Source organism: Sesamum indicum, linkage group LG13 (genome assembly GCF_026168435.1).
Source record: "Sesamum indicum cultivar Baizhima isolate 11 linkage group LG13, ASM2616843v1, whole genome shotgun sequence".
NCBI lineage: Eukaryota > Viridiplantae > Streptophyta > Magnoliopsida > Lamiales > Pedaliaceae > Sesamum > Sesamum indicum.
Genome location: NC_142669.1, coordinates 19,286,019 through 19,303,706, shown reverse-complemented (window position 1 = coordinate 19,303,706; position 17,688 = coordinate 19,286,019). Strand labels below are relative to the sequence as shown.

Below are 17,688 nucleotides of genomic sequence, written 5' to 3'. Positions count from 1 at the left end.
GTGACTTAGCTATAAACTTTTATATAAAGCAGGCAGAATGCCTATCGAAAGCTAGCAACAAGATTGGAGTTGCGTTATTGCATAGCTTTTGTCTAACCATTTATGAGAAAAGAATGATCGACAAGAAAATGATAACTCTACTCCAAGCTCTCGAGGCTAAACCCTTTTTGATCTTCTTCATAATCCCTCTACTTTTCTTGTTCGTTCTATCCAGAAGATCATATCGACGTAAACCCTATCCGCCGGGCCCCAAGGGATGGCCCGTCATTGGCAACATGCCGATAATGGATCAACTAACTCACCGCGGCCTGGCCAAGCTCGCCAAGCAATACGGCGGCGTCTTCCACCTCCGCATGGGTTTCCTCCACATGGTCGCCATATCCAGCCCCGACGCCGCCCGACAGGTTCTCCAAGTCCACGACAACATATTCTCCAACAGGCCCGCAAATATTGCCATCAGTTACTTAACCTACGACAGAGCTGATATGGCGTTCGCTCATTACGGGCCCTTCTGGCGCCAGATGCGTAAGCTCTGCGTCATGAAGCTCTTTAGTCGCAAACGGGCCGAATCCTGGGACTCAGTCAGGGATGAAGTCGACGGCATGATTCGGGCCGTGACGGAGAACACTGGCAGAGCGGTGAACATCGGTGAACTCGTGTTTGGGCTCACTAAGAACATCATATACCGGGCCGCTTTCGGATCGAGCTCCCACGAGGACCAAGATGAGTTCATCAGGATCTTGCAGGAGTTTTCCAAGCTGTTTGGTGCTTTTAACATTGCGGATTTCATACCGTGGTTGGGTTGGATGGATCCACAGGGCCTGAATAAGAGGATGGCCAAGGCCCGGGCTTCGCTGGATGGATTCATTGACAGCATTATAGATGATCATATGCAGAAAAAGAAGTCAGCAAGTGATGAGACCGTCGTGGTCGATGCAGATATGGTGGATGAACTGTTGGCTTTTTATAGTGATGAGGCCAAAGTTTCGGAGTCGGAGGATTTGCACAACTCCATCAAACTCACCAGGAATAACATTAAAGCCATTATCATGGTAAGCTAAACTAATTAATTAGTTAATTCAACTAACTTATCTTTCTTCTTATTAATGATATAAAACAATTATATTTCTACATGTGGTTGGTTAGTGGTAGAAATAAGAACCAATTAATTAATTACGAACAACCAAGAAACGTCTTGCTTGGGTTGCACGTACTATGGACTAATTCCTTGTCATTCACTTATATTTGGGATTTCATCACATTGCCCGTTAGAACTTAGATGATCACAAATAAAGGGCGAAAAATTATAATCAAAACTAAATTTGATCGAACTAAATTAATTATATGTCAAATATAATAAATTTATTATGTGATTGATCACTTTTTTTTAACTTTATATCAATCACACACGACAAGAGTGTTAGATTACTTATCATATAATTGGTTTATATTTGATCAAATTCGATTCGAACTAAAATTTCTATGTATAAAAGGGAGTATATCTATCTAAGTTGCTAGTGAACTATTAAACATATAGAAATAAAATCAAGTAATAGATTAGTAGTTAATTTAATTAATTGTAGCTCCTCAAGAACATCATCATCATGTAATTAGTAAAAATACACTTGGATGATATATATGTGTATATATATGAGATGATATGATCAGCCAACAAATTATACTTTAATGTCAATTTAATTTGTTCTCCACCATAATATATATGAGTGGAAATGTTTTATAGGTTTTTTGTTTTTCCTAGTGGTAATAATGCTACAAGAGTGAAAAAAAGGGAAGGGTAAGAATGTAGAGGGATTTGAAATTAATATGAATATAAAATTGAATTGTTGGCTTATAGAGGTGGATTGTTGACCATCAATCCAAACCACTAGTACGTAGCTAGCTTTTCTCAGCCACAATTTTCAACTTCTCTTTATCTACTTATCTCTACGTGTTGGCGGCTTTAAATTTGTCGGTTAGACACTATACCACATTAATCTAGCCAGCTTTTGTCCCGCGCCCACCGCATTTATCACAATATCATTTCATGTTTTTACCATATACTTGAGATTTATTTCCATGTCAGTTTCACCTATTGTTTTCAAATCTTATTTTACATCACACATGTGTCGTCAGGACGTAATGTTTGGTGGTACTGAGACTGTAGCATCCGCCATCGAGTGGGCCATGGCGGAGCTGATGAGAAGTCCAGAAGACCTCAAGAAGGTCCAAGAAGAGCTCACCAATGTAGTCGGCCTGGCCCGCAATGTCGAAGAGCCCGACTTCGACAAACTAATTTACCTCCGCTGCTGCCTCAAAGAGGTCCTCCGCCTCCACCCCCCCATCCCCCTCCTCCTCCACGAGACAGCCGAGGACGCCACCGTCTCCGGCTACCACATCCCCGCCAAATCACGCGTCATGATTAACGCGTGGGCCATTGGCCGGGACGAGAGCTCATGGGAAGACGCCGAGGAATTCAAACCCGCCCGTTTTCTCAGAGACGGTGTCCCCGATTTCAAGGGAAGCAACTTCGAGTTCATCCCATTCGGGTCGGGTCGGAGATCCTGCCCCGGCATGCAACTGGGCCTCTATGCCCTGGAGATGGCGGTGGCGCATCTTCTCCATTGTTTTACGTGGGAACTGCCCGATGGAATGAAACCAAATGAGTTGGACATGAGTGATGTGTTTGGGCTCACCGCGCCGCGGGCGGAGAGGCTGGTGGCGGTGCCAAGGCCACGGCTGCTCTGCCAACTTTACTGAAGAGGTTGGGGGAGACACGTCGAAACACGCGGCATGAGCTCAAAATTTCGACCACTCGGAAATGTTCAAATTTTCACTACTATTACTACGTGTATAAGATTTCTCTCTTATTTTCTCTTGTATGTGTTCTAATGCATGTTCCAAATTTTTATGTCGTCCATAAATATCAATTATGGAAAAGCAGAACAAATAATTGATTCATGAATTGAACAAAAGATTGATGGAATTATATCTCATATATATTCTTTCTCATTTATTTTGGGGATATATATATATTTTTTGGTGGGTGCCATTGTATGATGATTCTTGGCTGTTTTTATTATATTTAGCATTGGAGAATGCATAACACATTAATAATGATACCCTTTTAAACATTCTTTCCTTAAAGCACCACCAACCCACTAGTAAGGTAACAATCTAGGATAAAATATTTTTTTAGTCCTATAAAATAAGAGTGGATTTATTTTTATATCATAATTATGGCAAGTGACGCTTTTAGTTTTATAAAATTCAAGATCATAATTTTTTAGTAAAAAAAAAAATATGATTTTGGACCCTTTTGGTCCCAAAATTACAATACATTTTTAGTCCCAAACAACGACTTTTTAGTTCCAAATTACCTTAACGCACGTGACATTTTGGAACTAAAAATATGTAATTATGAGTTTTATGGGACTAAAAGCCACCAGCCATAATTGTGGTACTAAAACAACTTCTTCCCTTATTTTATGGGACTAAAAAAATATTTTGCCCTAACATAGTCTAATAACTTGCATTGGTTTTACTAACTTGATGGGATCAAGAATTAAGTCCAATCCAACAAACTGATTCATTATACAATAGGGATAATACGTCATACAGGTTGCTGATACCTTAATACGGGAGTGTTTACAAAAACTTCACTTTTAAAGAAGTGATTTTTGTAGAAAAAGTTGGAACTTATAGAAGAATCAAAAGTGATAGTATTTTTAAAAAAAAAGTGAAAATAAAAAAAGCAAATACAAGCTAAATTGAATAGTGTTTGGAGAAAAATCACTTCTAAAATAAGTTTAATTGATGAAAGATTAAACCCTCAACTACCTTTAGGATTCTACTCACCGAATGTCTACAAATTGAGGTATTATGCAGTCATTTTGGTACACAAACTATTATACTCGTATCCTCATTCTCTCTGGATTGTAATGCTATGTTCAGCATATATTTTGCACACTACACTATTTTTCATCCCTTTAATATTACTTCCAAATGATAATAACGTAAAGGGGACATGCATGTAATATCAACAAGAAACAATGAATTGTAGTTTTGACATGGGTTACATGTCAATATATATATATTGACAAGTGCTACACCACAGTAAGCACTGTCAGTATCATAATTTAAAGCGAAATGTCAAATAAGCTTCAAGTGTCAGATCAAATATTTTGAATCAAATTATTTATATAATAAATGTATCATATTTATAATCACACGATTATTTTCTTATAATTTATATTAATTATATAATAATTGTTACACTTATTATATATATATATATATATAATTAGTTTCTGTTTGAGTAGACCTGATTCAATTAAAATTTCCAGGAGTAACATATATCAACTGTAAGTTAATGTGTTAATTTCGCGGTGAACTTTTGTGGATGGATTGAATTTAATGAAATTGGTCCACTTGTGGATGGATAGTATTGATGAAAATTGTCCAAAAATAAATCTATATTTATACTCGCAATCTTTTAAATTTTGAAAACTCGACATTAGAAATGGAGGAATATTTGTTTGGGCAGAGAATTTATTTACAAGTTGAGATGGAGATAGAGATATAGATAGAGATAGCTCACCTTTTATCTTTGATAATTCAAACAATGGCATCATGATGCATTTGCGTTCACACACAATAAAAAATATTAATTATTTTCATACTTTGTAAATCAGTATCTATCACAATTAAATATGATCATTCTGAAAATTTAAATTTTGGCTAGATTAATTATTTATAGGAAAAATGCAATTTTTAATCTTGTAATTTATGGGGTTGCATTTTTGGTCCTACACAAAATTAATTTTTATAAGTTAGTCTTACAATTTTAAAATTTTGGCAATTTTCATCTATTAGTCAAAAAATTGCATGCGACTTACACACGTTCCAATTAAATTGTAATTTTAATCAAATAACTTATGGGCATTGGCATTTAGTCCTGTAACTTATCAGATTTGGCATTTATTATTATGTACAAATTAATTTACAGGACTAAAATTATAATTAATTAATTGGATTATTGTGTGCAAGTCACATGCAATTCTCCGGCCAAATTAGCTGGAAAAGGACTAAAATTATCAAAATTAGAAAATTATAGGACTAAATTGTAAAAATCAATTTGTAAAGGACCAAAATGCCATCCCTTAAGTTATACGATTAAAATAACAATTTCTCCTAATATTTGCCATGGTTTTACCTATGATTAAAATATTTGCAAGAGTTTTTTATTGTAACAAATATTTTGACACAAGTTACAGAAATAACGATTAATAACCATTGCAGAACCATAATTAATTAATATTCATTATAATTTTTTCACTTTTTATCATAATGATTAAGTATGATAAAAACTCATATTCAAGTGGGACAAAGCTACGATTGAGGATAGCTAATTTCAGGTGTGTTTATTAATCTACCTAACCTAACAATCAGATATAGAAATTGGGATGTCAATCATCCCATCATTACTAAATAAATTAATATTCCAACCACTACAATCTTGATTTTTCACTAACCTAAAGTTGATTGAAAAGGAATGGAGTTTGCAATTATTACCAGCTTCTCCCCATCTCTCATCCAAATCAACTACTACTTATTAACCCACTTAGGCCCATACCAAACCATTCAATGCCTTTTGTCCTTTGATTTTAAGCACCAAAGCTGTCTAAAAAATTGGATATTTCATTTTATAAACCCCATCTTCCGATCGATGTACAATTCGAAATTTATAACCTTATTTATCTATACAACTTGCATGGCTCTACATACCATCTCTACAAAAATGACTATTAAGGAGGATGAGTAATTTATTTGTAAATACCTCAAACAACCTTCTGCCAACCAATTTGTAACGGAACCATTTAACAAACCGATAATCACTCGTCTCTCTTTATATTTGATGTAATTACATTTAAATATTTTTTATAGTTTAAAAAATTACATTTGATATATAATTACATCAAATTTTATAGGATGAAAGTGTAATTATTCCTTTAATAAATTGTTGTGTGTTCATGAAAATTTCTTAGGATGGAGTCTTGTCCCTCTTGGGAGTCTGACCTGGTTGGGGGAGATCAAGGTGGGACAGGTGTTCCGCTGGCCATATCCCGATTTCCTACGGGTGGTAGGCCATGTGTGCGTCGTCATCATCTTTTTACCTAAATAGTTTATTATGTAGACGAACATTGTTCCGATAGATAGGGTGGCATTGGGCTCCCTGTCCCTTTGGGTCGATAGATCTCCTCTTTGGGTTTCATCCCCCTCGAGCCTTAGTTGAGGGGGAGGCCTTGGTGCCTTCTTAAGGCCTTCTGTTTATTGGGTTGTTTTTATTTGTATTGAGTTCTTGTATGTGAACTGTGAATTCAACTAACCACTTTTGGTCACATCAATAAAGTTTATAAACTCAACCAAATACCTTTTAAGTACCATAAAATCAAAATGAATTTTATAGTTCAAATTTTATTGTATCTTCCTTTCTTATAATATTATCCATGTAACTATTAAATGAATTTAGGTTTTTATCCATATAGTGCAAGGATACTATGCAGAAACAATTAAAATGTTGTCTTCTCCATATTGGTTTTTCTATTGTAATTCATATTATATTTTACATGTGCGCACTAAGTGTGCAAAGATTATAGCATTAATTTTATTTAAAATATGTTATATACAAGATGCGTACATATAAAATAGAATATAAGATACAACAAAAATTATAATAAAAAAATCCAATCGAATCATTCTTAGGTTATCACCTCTGAATTCTGTAAACAGCTAAAAAAGTGCACCATATATTTTGTATGGTACCCACATAATGTAGTTGTGATAAAATTCCAAGACCACAAGTCTGAAGAAATTATCAAGGGAAACAATCTGAGTTGGTTGGGATTTTTAATTCTCAAATCATGTTAAAGACTTTACGTGCCTTAATTGAGCAGTGCACGATACGATGGTAGTACCTTCATCATCACAAATACAAACTCAAGAATAGACGGCCCTCGTGAGTAGACAGACAATAACTATGAAATGTGCTTTGTTGAAAGTGACAGGAATAACTATTTATTTAAATAGGATTCAACAGTGGACTAAATTAGGTACCATTTTCAGAATTCTTACGTCAATTCAATGTTGGAAAAATGGAAGCAACTACCAAGACAGACCAACCCATTTCCAACTAAGTGTAAAAATATAGAAGATGGAAATTCAGTTGTTATATGCTTGATGCAAGGTAAGGTTGGGATCAATGAATTACATGACTTGGTTGTACTGTTGCTAATGTTAGTTTCTGTGTTTCCTCTGATCAGATGTCAAGGATTTTAGACACAAAAATCAGTCTAAAATCCTTTCTTCTGGAAAAACAATAACTAAATCTGGAGTGCAGCTTACATCAGAATGCGGATTGCCGCCAGACCAACAGCAGAAACGGAGGCAAGCGTACCTATGCAATACTTAATAACATCGTATTTTGCTGCTTCCAGTTGTGCCCGCAATTCATGAATTTCCTGAGATCGCATAAGAACAAAAGATTTAATGAAATGTATTTTCAAATCTACAAGTTTAACTATTATCAAGTTTGATGGATACGTATGTATATACAGACTCACTCGATCAAGTTTGTTAGTGAGGTTAGTTGTTTCTTGATTTTGATTGTTAAGCTCATCCCTAATTCTCCTGAAGGTGAGGGAAGAAAGAAATGGCAGAATTATTAGTCTGTAAGCATTACATTCATCTTCTTTCTGTATAAATTTCTGATAGTCATGGGACGACTTACCCCTTTTCAAGATTAAGATCCAGACGCTGCCCTGCTGTGACTTTGTCGATTTCATACCTGAACATTAGATATTTTGTTTCAGTCATTCAGAATAAACAATCATCAAATGCACGAGACATGCAGTTTATTTCTTACAGACCTTAGCTCACTACGCATCTTCTCTATGTCACTCTTGAGTTTTTCTGTCTCATGTTGCAGTAAAGAAAAATGGTGCCCCTGCATTTGTAGTCAGATGAACTTGGCATGACTCTCACCAAGAAAACGAGTGGCTCCACATTTTGAGCACTAAGAGAAATAATTAACTAATAGAGCATACACTAGAAAGCAAATAGCAAGGATGAACAGCCATCTGCATTTTTGCTGTCTGGAAGAAACAAATAATAGCAAGCAAGAAAACACATATTCTCTTTCAGTTTTCCTAATGAAATTGATCAACCCTGTTAAGTTGTGGTCTTCAATTAACTTCAAAATTTTCTGCAAAAGTTAGGATGACATGCAAAGAGGAAGATACTCATAAAATGGTAAGAGCAAATGCCACATTTGCACATCTTCACTCGATTGGAAAGAATCAAAAGAAAGAATAGGTCTTTGATCAATAGATTTCCCAAAAGGAAACCAAAGATCATTCATTATCTGGGACTCCTAAAATGAATGGTTCCCCTAAACTTACTTCTTGAGGAATTTTATGACATGTAATAAGCATGGAGATGAATATTTCCAACTGGGATATCAATAAGATAGATAGCCAATAATGCAAGAAACTATATTCAAAGACAAATTGATTTTTACCATTTTGTCCCCAAAGGGAGAATTACATGTCTTATGTCTAAAATTGACAAAAATCAAATAAAAAAGATCAGAGAAAGTCGAAAAAGAAGAGAAACCCAAAAGAGAGAAACCAAACCTCCATTCCTCATTTCTTCGGAAAAAATTCAATTCTTTTATCTTGTTCTTTTTTCTTTTCTCCTCCTCCTTGGTCCTTTTTCTTTTTCTTTGTTCCTCTTTCTCCCGAGCCCCTCTTTTCATCCTTTTCTCCTCCTCCTTCCCACTTTTCTTTTTCCTTGTTCCTCTTTGGTCCTCTTTCTGCCGAGCCCCTCTTTTTCTTTTTTCAATTCTCAAAAGATTCAATTGTACGATGGCCAGATCAGGTTAGAGCAGACTAAGAAGACGATCTATTGTTATTTTTGTTTTTAACTTTTCTTTTTTTTGGTAATATCCTAATTCCTAAGTAAATGGTCAAGGAAAAAGAAAGAAAGAGTAGGATGGAACAAGTAGAAAGCAAGAATAAGCTTTGGAATGTAATCTCACCATCCGAAATTCTAAACCTGTTCCATCTCTCTCGAACATATTCCAAAATTAATGACACTTTTTAAATACATTCTTCTAGTAAGTCTGTAGTAGTCGAATTTATATGAACAAAATTTGAATGCATTCTGTAACTCCATAAATAATCCCAGTACTGTAGAGGAAAACAGTACTTCTTCATAATTATTCAGTCCCTAAAGCATAATAACATTCATCAAAAAATCAGCTGCCCTTAATACATTTTGAGCTTAAACCAATTCCAGCTAACACTACAAAATAACCTGAACATGTAACGAATAGATACGCATGCTAAAGTACCTCAAGAATGACACAATCTCCAAACAAGAAGCAAAGGCTAAAACAAAGAACGTGAGTTATTCCATACCTGAGAACTTTTAACTTCAGTTTTGAATTTCGACAAATTGGATTCCTGTGTCATCTCACTCTACCCAAAAGAAAAAAGGAAAAGTAATGTCCCTTTCAACGAAACATTTCAAAATCTATACAACCAATTGATGCCCAAACATTGAGATAAACAATAAAGAGACAAAGAAGACTCACTTTCTGCATTTCAGCTTTGGAAACAAAGGAATAAGAAACATTCTCCAAGCTGTCATTCAAAACTTCCGTCAAAGCAGCCGTTATGGCCTCGGCTTGCTTCGACGGCACGCCATGCGCTTCTAATCTTCTCACCTAATTGATTAACAAAGTCAACGTCATTATTAATTAAGCAACAAACAATGAATGGGAGTGGAATACCAGTTCAAATGCAAAGTGATTACAAGGGCCAAAGTGTCGACGAGGAAGAGGCGTTTGCCGTTGGAATTAGCGAGGTCGGAGATGGGTCTGGAGACGAAGCGGTTGGGGGCACACAACTGGATTCCGAACAGCACGGCCAGCCGACGAGTCGCGGCGGCCATCAGATGTTACTATATAATCGATCTTTGAATAAAATGGGAACAAGGAATCCCGTTTGGACAGCTGGGTGGGGTCTGTGTTTGCGGCCAATCAAGAAACGGAACTGGATTTTATATTACTGTTGTATGGATTGCCCAATTCAAAGACGAAAATGACAATTAACTCTGAAGAGTCAAAAAGATATTGCAAATTGAAAAAGTTAAAACGTACGCCCACCGTGGGGCTCGAACCCACGACCACAAGGTTAAGAGCCTTGCGCTCTACCGACTGAGCTAGACGGGCAGTTGATGCCTGGTGCTATTTTGTTTTTAATTTCAATTAAAGGTAGGTAATTTTGAAAAACACTATCCATCTGCACAATTGGGCTGTTAAGCCTGTTATAGTTATGGCAATACCCATGGCTCTAATCCACTCCATCTAATTTTCAATTGGATTGAGTTTAACAATTTTTATTTGAGTTGAATTTAGAATAATTAACTATACTACGGGTTTTATACGGTATCCAATATATTTTGTTATGTTTAGTCAATCAAATGTTATTTTTAATAATATTAAACAATTAATGAAAAATACTTCCATAATCATGCGTTCAATGTGAGTTATGTGTTTAATTAAGTGGGAAGAATTTTTATATCTTTTGTCCACAAGTCGTGTGTTCAAAACTTTTTTTAATTTAGTTTCAATAAAAGAACAGATAAAATACTTTTTAAAAACACCCTTCAAATTTAGGCATTTCTCTGCTCTGTCTATATATATGTTATACGCAATAATAATTATAAGTTAATTGACTAAAACATTTTGATAAAGCTATATTCCTTAATTCCTCCTTTTGTTGTCTTTTAATTGAGAGAAGACAACTTTTGTACAAGATGAGCAAACATAGACATCTCTCTGTTTTCAAGACAAAAGGAGCTACAAATTAAGAATGTTGTGATCTCCAAAATTTATTGTTTTTGGCCACATATAGATTGATACTAACACCAAGACCACGTGTATCCAGTTGAGACCGTCCCTCATGCAAGATTCGATTTCAAGCGTCGCCATCTTCTTTGATTTTGCATCAAGGCAGCAACTGGGTGATAATCTATGATCTGGCTACTTCTTGTTTGAAAACAGGATAATGAGTATCCAGCTCAAGCTGATCTAGGATGAGTTGGCTGCCCCAGAGGTAAGAGGAATGACCCTCAATAATATCAGTCACGTCAACCTGTTAGAGATTCAAGAGGAGCAAAAAGGAAATGCCTCAGAAGTTGGCATATGTAGCTATGTTTAGCAGGCCTACATTCTTTAGAAACACAAGATTTAAAAGAAACTACAAAGTGTTGATCGGAGTTGCAAACACATTTACGTTTTCAATCCCAGGCACTTCGACTGGCTGAATTCCTGCCAATCCTTTGGTGAGAAGACTGTTCAAATATAAGACGTCGTGGTGTTATATAAAAAATCAAGGGGAAAGATGTGAGAGTTTACTTTTTGAATAGTGGAATCAGAGATACCATCATAAGCACATATTACAAACTAAAATAAGACTGGATTTCGACTCAAGCATCGTAAAACATTGGATGGTGGTGTTAAGAGTTGATACCTGGCACGAAATGCAATTCCAAGCATCCAATCCTTTGTAGAATAGGCATTCACGTATCTCCCAGCTACTACCTGCAGAAAATATGTGGTTAACTTGAAACTATATTCAGACACAATGGCGATAGATTTCCAGTAGCAAAATTCATTCAGTAGAAAAGGTGGCATACAACTACCTTTCGAGTAGCTCCCCAGTTCTCATCTTCAATTGCCACAGGAGCTCCAAGAAGAACCACTCTTTCCACAATTCCAGCTGCCGAAAATCAAGAAAGTGAATAGTTGTTACGGACAACCTTATAACTTGTACCCAGAAAAACTAAAGTAACTTTTCTATAGAGAAAATGAGCGATAGCCGGAAATAAAAACAAAAAAAGGCTGCCTGTAGTTCAACTGTGTGGAGTCATAAATTAGAAGAAACCCCTAGACTATAGTCGGAGTCAAAGGTTTACAGCCTCCATAGTAACTGATATAAATGCATAAATAGCTTAATCCCTAGAGATTCAATTAGAATGGTTGACAGCAAGGTCACCAATGAAGAGACTGCTTAACAGAAAGTTGGAATAGATAAAAATCAAAGAATGTAGCTATAGTAGCTATCATAAGTCTGAAGTTTGAAACATAAAATAAGAAAACTAATGAATGCCTGAATATGAATCTAAGTTAACAGAAGATAATCAGGTCAACCATCACGGCATAATGAAATAAATGAATGTCTTCCCAGATTCACTTTTCCTTTTTAGCATCCTCTGAAAGGGTAACCTTACCATTAGCTTCACTTTCAGCCAAAAACTGGAGGCACCTGAAGATCACCCTTGCTCCAAGTGAGAAACCTACGAGAGTCACAGGCCTTGGAAATACACAGACACCAATAAATAAGAATTGGAAGGAGTTAATAAACTACAACTCTGCTGAATGCAATAAAGTATATGATATAGAAATTTAGTAGGTTACCTATGCCCTTGCAACCCTTTCAGTAATGCTTCTGCAAGCAGTTTTCCTGCCTTATCAGACCTACAGAGTAGCAGCCGCCACAAACATAAGCCTTTTCTGAAATAGGATCGTAACAATAGAAGGATGATGTTGTTCATCTATTCCCTCATTCCCAATTGAAGTATACAATTGACCAGGCACGGAATTGAAGTTTTAGATGAACGTCGAAAAAGTTCAAGCTTTTGTGTAATTTACACTTCTCCTTAAAAATAGAGGTTGAGAGTAACTTCTTTAAGTGCGCTGGGGCATCTAAAAATAAAATTTTAATTTTAGGAAATAGAATCGTATTTTGAGATGTCATGAAAAGAGAAAAGAGAGCTTTCATTTCCAAACAGAGGACGTGTAACTTTACCAAACACCATACACACATGAGCTTGGGCCCAAGTGCACACCCCCCAACCGCACCCACTACAGCTGACAGGATAATCCATCTGGAAAGATATTCAGCATAAATATTCTTTTCTTACTAGGACGAATATTCAGGTTCTGTAAATGTTTTCTTGCGGAGAGCTTCTACAAAGTTCTCGCTATTGACATATTTCTCAGAGACAAGAGAAAAGGGAGAACCTGTCAATTGCAATTGTCCATTTGCTATCAATAAAATCAGTAAGAGAAAGTAATGTTGCTGGCCAAGCCAGTGCCGCCGTAAGAGTGCCTAATACAGTCATCATAGCACCTCGCTTCATCACTTCCCTGGCAATGCCTGCAGAAAAAAAGTATCATATCTATGTCACTGAACAAGTTCGAGTTCATATAGCTGATTGCGTTATATTCAGTTTCATAAACAAATCCTTTACTTGAAGTAAGCCAGTCTTGAATAGCAGTGCTTACAGCAATTAGATGCTGGGATTCCCACTGCAGTGCATACCTAAACAAATGTTAAAGGTAAGCTTAACAGCATGAAACAGTTCAGGAGAGCAGCAAAACCACTTCCTTCACTCGCAGTGAAATCATAAAACCTGAGAGAAGTTCACTACCTTTCCAATTTATCATGTTGTTCTTCCCAAGGTCTAATAAAATCTTCTTCCTCAAAAATGAACCCTGATACAGAGATCTCAACAGCGAGCCGCTGACAAGAAAATTATAATGAGGGGAGCTACAGCACAAAGGGCAAACAGTGAAAAGCAAATGTTTCAGCTTCTATATGAAGGTCAAGATAAGGGACTGGCGTATCAACAAACTCATGTAACAAGACAACAGAATTAGTACGAAATCACTAAGCCCTTTACTTTATTTTTCTTTACTTGTAAACTATGGAAAGCCCAGAAACTCACTCCTTGGTTATGATTTTCCCCTATAGCCTTGAACTCAAATTCATCAACACCACCAATTCTCCTAGCCATTTTGGTCCCGGAAAGTCCAGCTCCAGCGGCTGTGTCAATTGTCGAGTCAGTGGGATTTCAAGATGGATGAACAACATTTGAATAGAAAATTATTGGCAAATGTAAAGATCTAATTAGATTTATTATTCAATAGCATAAAAGCACAACTGTGTAGCTATTTCTGTATACGAGGAAGATGGACTTCCAAAATCTGTTTACGCTATGAACATATATCCCATAATGCACCTTGTACTTACCACCAAAAGAAGCTGCAACTGCAACCGAACCTGCAACACTTCCAGCAGCACTAGCAACAGCAGCAAAGCCACTTGCTCCAATAACAGGAATAATAGTCCCCAGTGTAGGTGCTAAAGCACCAAATCCAGCAGCTATTGCTGGAGCAGCTAAACCTGGTTAAGACAAACAAACCCAAAAATCAAAATACCATCCTACCAAGAAAACCCAACATTTGCAAAAACTTGTTTGCAAACATACCCATTAATGTAACACAACAGCAACCAATAAAGAGTGGCATACCTCCAGTAATTGCCATCAAGGTACCTCCAGTTAACGCAGCAGCACCAATAATACCTCCACGTTTCCACTTACCCCATGTGCTTTCTGGAGATCCACCTTGCTCTTTGGATTCCTCCTCCTTCAAAAGAGCCATTGCAGAACAAGCAACCACCGTTTCAATGGCTTCCTGCAAAAGTATATCTTTTCAGAAGATCTATGATGCTATTCATGAGATTTCAAGAAAGTTGGCAAATCCATGACCACCTCAAATGCATATACTGCTCTTGCTTGGAGATAAAGAAATCTACAGGAAATAGGTGTTAGTTCCCAAGATCAAATTGCAAGGGATCAATGTTCTCTGTCTTCAAACGGGAGATCATAATACCAAAAGACCATACAACAAACACATCCTTGGAAAGAAACTATAGGATACAATACAAAGAGAAAATACATTAAGACATTCTTTCCTTATCCAGCAGAATTTTCACAATGAGCATGGACTTCTGTTTTAGTCCCAGAACAATGGGAGGGGACAAGAGAGATTACACACCAGCAACGTCAGCTGCAACGATATTTTTATATGGGGAAAAATGCGAATAGAATCATAAATTTCTCAGGTTATAACAGTTATCCATAAAGCAATGACCCTCAAAGATCTTATTGCTAGAAAATGTTCCAAAAGAAACTCAAACATATGCATATTTGTACCATTTTCATCCACTTTATATCAAACCAGGCTGCTAGCAACCTCAATGCCACACGATGTCTGGCATCATACCCCTTTCTTCTCTTGGTAGATTTCTTATTGTCTTCGGGGGTATCTGCAAGACAAGCTGAAAGAAGCTGATACAGAACTGTCACTCTTCTCGGGTAACTAAGCATTGGTGCCTCTTCCATTTGTTTTCCAACTGATTCCAACATGGGTGTTCCCTGGGCTTGCTCAGCAATAGACTTAGTAGTTTTAGTTTCCTGCTGAGAATTATCAGGTATATTCCGTTCTTCAGATTTTGCTTCCGAAATCGTCTCAGGAGCGGGAAACTTCTCCCGACAGGCCTGCTCATATTCCCGTTGTTTTTCCTTCTTGGAGTCAAACTCAGCAGGAGTTTTTTGCATGCCCAAAGACATAGCATCAATACCATTTGCCACAGAAACTTCTTTTTCAGCAGCTTCTGATGACATGTCTCCACTTTCATCCATAAGTTGCCTTAGGAACTGAAAAAGAAGAAGGATCCACATAATTAGAGATCATATCCATTAGCTGCAATGGATCCCTAGCATGGAGAAGATACTGGAACTGCAGAATACTCCATAACCTCAAAACTCTACAAGAGCTAATAAAGGACAATATGAACACTGAGATGTGTCAAGAAAAGCCATGCGCAGCCTAGAATTTTAAACAGAAAGCATTCATTACATTTGCTCAGATTAAGTTTCCGAAAGGATAAAACTTTATGTGACAACACCCAAATGAACCTAAGTTGGACATAGGCCATTTCCCGGTAAGTTATATATAGTAGCTGAAAGCAAATCATTCATCAAATCCTTCGAAGGAAAAAGAAAGCAAAGACAAAAACCAAGAAGCTAAAAGAACAACCGCTCCAACATGACGCCGGTCCGCAGATGAATGTGTGGCAGTTTCCTCTAATCCAGCCCACTCTTTGTTATCAATCTCTAGAAACCTAAAATTATAAACGATGAATCAACATAATTCTGTCTTACATATTTACGTGACTAGAGACACATGCATACAAAAAGGAATGATTAGTACTTGAAGACGGGGCGAAGGAGGCCGGAGGATTGATGCGCCCAGAGGTGAGGATCTTCGGATACGGAGTCGGTGGAGCTATCAATGGCACTGAAGACGCGTTGGTCGGGGGCGGAGGGGAGAAAGCCCAAAGGGAGAGTCTGGTGGATCTGGACCTGGTGCAGGGCCAAGGCAAAGAGTGCCCCCGCCGCGTATTTTTGCTTCGGCGTCAGCATCGACGTTGATGATGACATTGTTTTCCACCTTTTACAGTTCAAATTAGCAAGGAAAGGTTGGGAGCGTCTACAAAGATGATAAAAATGATAAAATTTGGTAGTTGTGTGAAGAATTCAGAGAGATGAAGCCATGATCACAGATCACCCTTCTTCTTCTTTTTAGCTTTTCCTCTCGGTTCAATTCTAGTGGCGGTTGGTTTCAGCTGAAACAAGAAGTGAGCTACGACGCCGTATATATGCACGTTCGCGCAAATGCCTTATATATATATAGAACTAAAATTCAAATATCAAACTATATAGAAAATCAAATATGTAATGTAAGTGTAGTATAATAAAAAAATTATAATAATTCACATAAAATAAAATATATATTAACATAACATAAACTAAATACTCACATCTTACAAGGCTCAAACCAATTGATCACACCTCAATTTTAACATTTCTCTCCTTAACATATTTATCATGATCATAGTCTTCTTTGACTCCCACCAAACGATTATGAACATGTTTGTTTTCCATAAACAAATTTTTAGCATCTTTTCTCACTTCTCACCACCCAATTCCCATTTGATACCGTTCCCCAGCCGGGGGTCCATGCATATTCTGACTCCATCCTATTTAATTGAATCAGGTCAAAGCAGTTACTAGTTTTATTTTGAAGCCCATGCCTACCAGTTGATTTCTTCTCAGTAATTTCTTGGCCTCTGTTGAACTTCTCTGTTATCACTCTCTTGGAGTCGTTCAGGTTGACCTACCAACATCTACCCACCTCGGTCCCAACTATATATGTGATAGGAGTGCATTTTGTGTTAATTTAAAGTGATTGCAATCCTTTGTGACTAAAATATTTATAATCAAATGTCATATTGCACCATTAGCTTATAAAAGATGAATAGGATGAAAAATAAATAAGTCAAAATAAATATGTGAACAAATTAGAAGGAGGAGTTAGGCGCGCCTACGTCTAAACCTGCAAGAATGTGGCTGCAAAATGATGGTTCAAAACATGATTTTTTAAAAGATTTGAAGATGATTGGAATACTTTTGACTGATTGAAAACTCTCCTTATTGAAGGAAACTCTTTGGGATAATAATTTCTATTACTTAGGTTTTTTAGTTTTATTAAAAAATCTACTTTTTAAATTCTAATAAGATTAGATAACTAGTTAGTAATAAGTGATATAATTCACCATATAAACATCTATTGGATCTCTCATTTTTGGGATAATCTCTACGTTTTTCGATAGTATTTTCTCTTCTCCTTTTATTTGTTCTCCCATTAACATG

The 17,688-nt window shown here is 36.6% G+C and overlaps 3 protein-coding genes and 1 non-coding gene across 7 annotated transcripts; 1 reads left to right on the top strand and 3 right to left on the bottom strand.

Moving 5' to 3' along the window:
- Positions 1-2,993, top strand: LOC105179054 (cytochrome P450 84A1). The gene is made up of 2 exons (XM_011102649.3): positions 1-1,052; positions 2,134-2,993. Exons 1-2 carry the CDS (start codon positions 114-116, stop codon positions 2,755-2,757), a joined length of 1,563 nt encoding a protein of 520 aa, XP_011100951.1. The 5' UTR covers positions 1-113; the 3' UTR covers positions 2,758-2,993.
- Positions 2,994-7,206: 4,213 nt separating this feature from the next.
- Positions 7,207-10,156, bottom strand: LOC105179053 (coiled-coil 90B-like protein (DUF1640)). Of its 2 annotated transcripts, XM_011102648.3 has the most exons (7): positions 9,874-10,151; positions 9,653-9,784; positions 9,477-9,536; positions 7,926-8,002; positions 7,787-7,843; positions 7,620-7,686; positions 7,207-7,517 (listed from the first exon to the last, which is right to left on the bottom strand). In XM_011102648.3, exons 1-7 carry the CDS (start codon positions 10,009-10,011, stop codon positions 7,398-7,400), a joined length of 651 nt encoding a protein of 216 aa, XP_011100950.1. In that variant the 5' UTR covers positions 10,012-10,151; the 3' UTR covers positions 7,207-7,397. The 2 variants fall into 2 exon arrangements, with proteins under 2 accessions (XP_011100950.1, XP_020546869.1); XM_020691210.2 differs by lacking the exon at positions 7,620-7,686 and having other exon boundaries at positions 9,874-10,156.
- Positions 10,157-10,218: 62 nt separating this feature from the next.
- TRNAK-CUU (transfer RNA lysine (anticodon CUU)) lies at positions 10,219-10,291 on the bottom strand. Its single transcript has one exon. It is a non-coding gene; the product is annotated as a tRNA-Lys (tRNA).
- Positions 10,292-10,821: 530 nt separating this feature from the next.
- Positions 10,822-16,639, bottom strand: LOC105179052 (transmembrane and coiled-coil domain-containing protein STS1). Of its 3 annotated transcripts, XM_011102647.3 has the most exons (15): positions 16,187-16,639; positions 16,013-16,097; positions 15,127-15,630; positions 14,440-14,605; positions 14,160-14,312; positions 13,855-13,952; positions 13,558-13,649; positions 13,378-13,448; positions 13,148-13,283; positions 12,542-12,601; positions 12,355-12,437; positions 11,767-11,843; positions 11,595-11,665; positions 11,358-11,415; positions 10,822-11,216 (listed from the first exon to the last, which is right to left on the bottom strand). In XM_011102647.3, the coding sequence occupies exons 1-15, from the start codon at positions 16,414-16,416 to the stop codon at positions 11,094-11,096; spliced, it is 2,007 nt and encodes a 668-aa protein (XP_011100949.2). In that variant the 5' UTR covers positions 16,417-16,639; the 3' UTR covers positions 10,822-11,093. The 3 variants fall into 3 exon arrangements, 2 of the variants coding, with proteins under 2 accessions (XP_011100949.2, XP_088733454.1); XM_088877328.1 differs by lacking the exon at positions 11,358-11,415; XR_016063812.1 differs by lacking the exons at positions 10,822-11,216; positions 11,358-11,415; positions 11,595-11,665; positions 11,767-11,843 and adding an exon at positions 12,933-13,011.
- Between the last annotated feature and the right edge of the window lie 1,049 nt (positions 16,640-17,688).

Coding starts and splice junctions, on each gene's coding strand:
- LOC105179054 (XM_011102649.3), top strand. CDS start 114: ATGATCGACAAGAAAATGATAACTCTACTCCAAGCTCTCGAGGCTAAA. Junction 1,053..2,133: donor ACATTAAAGCCATTATCATG/GTAAGCTAAACT, acceptor ATGTGTCGTCAG/GACGTAATGTTTGGTGGTAC.
- LOC105179053 (XM_011102648.3), bottom strand. CDS start 10,011: ATGGCCGCCGCGACTCGTCGGCTGGCCGTGCTGTTCGGAATCCAGTTG. Junction 9,537..9,652: donor CCAAAGCTGAAATGCAGAAA/GTGAGTCTTCTT, acceptor TCTTTTGGGTAG/AGTGAGATGACACAGGAATC. Junction 7,687..7,786: donor GATCTTAATCTTGAAAAGGG/GTAAGTCGTCCC, acceptor CCTCACCTTCAG/GAGAATTAGGGATGAGCTTA.
- LOC105179052 (XM_011102647.3), bottom strand. CDS start 16,416: ATGTCATCATCAACGTCGATGCTGACGCCGAAGCAAAAATACGCGGCG. Junction 14,606..15,126: donor ATATAAAGTGGATGAAAATG/GTACAAATATGC, acceptor ATACTTTTGCAG/GAAGCCATTGAAACGGTGGT. Junction 13,284..13,377: donor TCAAGACTGGCTTACTTCAA/GTAAAGGATTTG, acceptor TTTTTTCTGCAG/GCATTGCCAGGGAAGTGATG.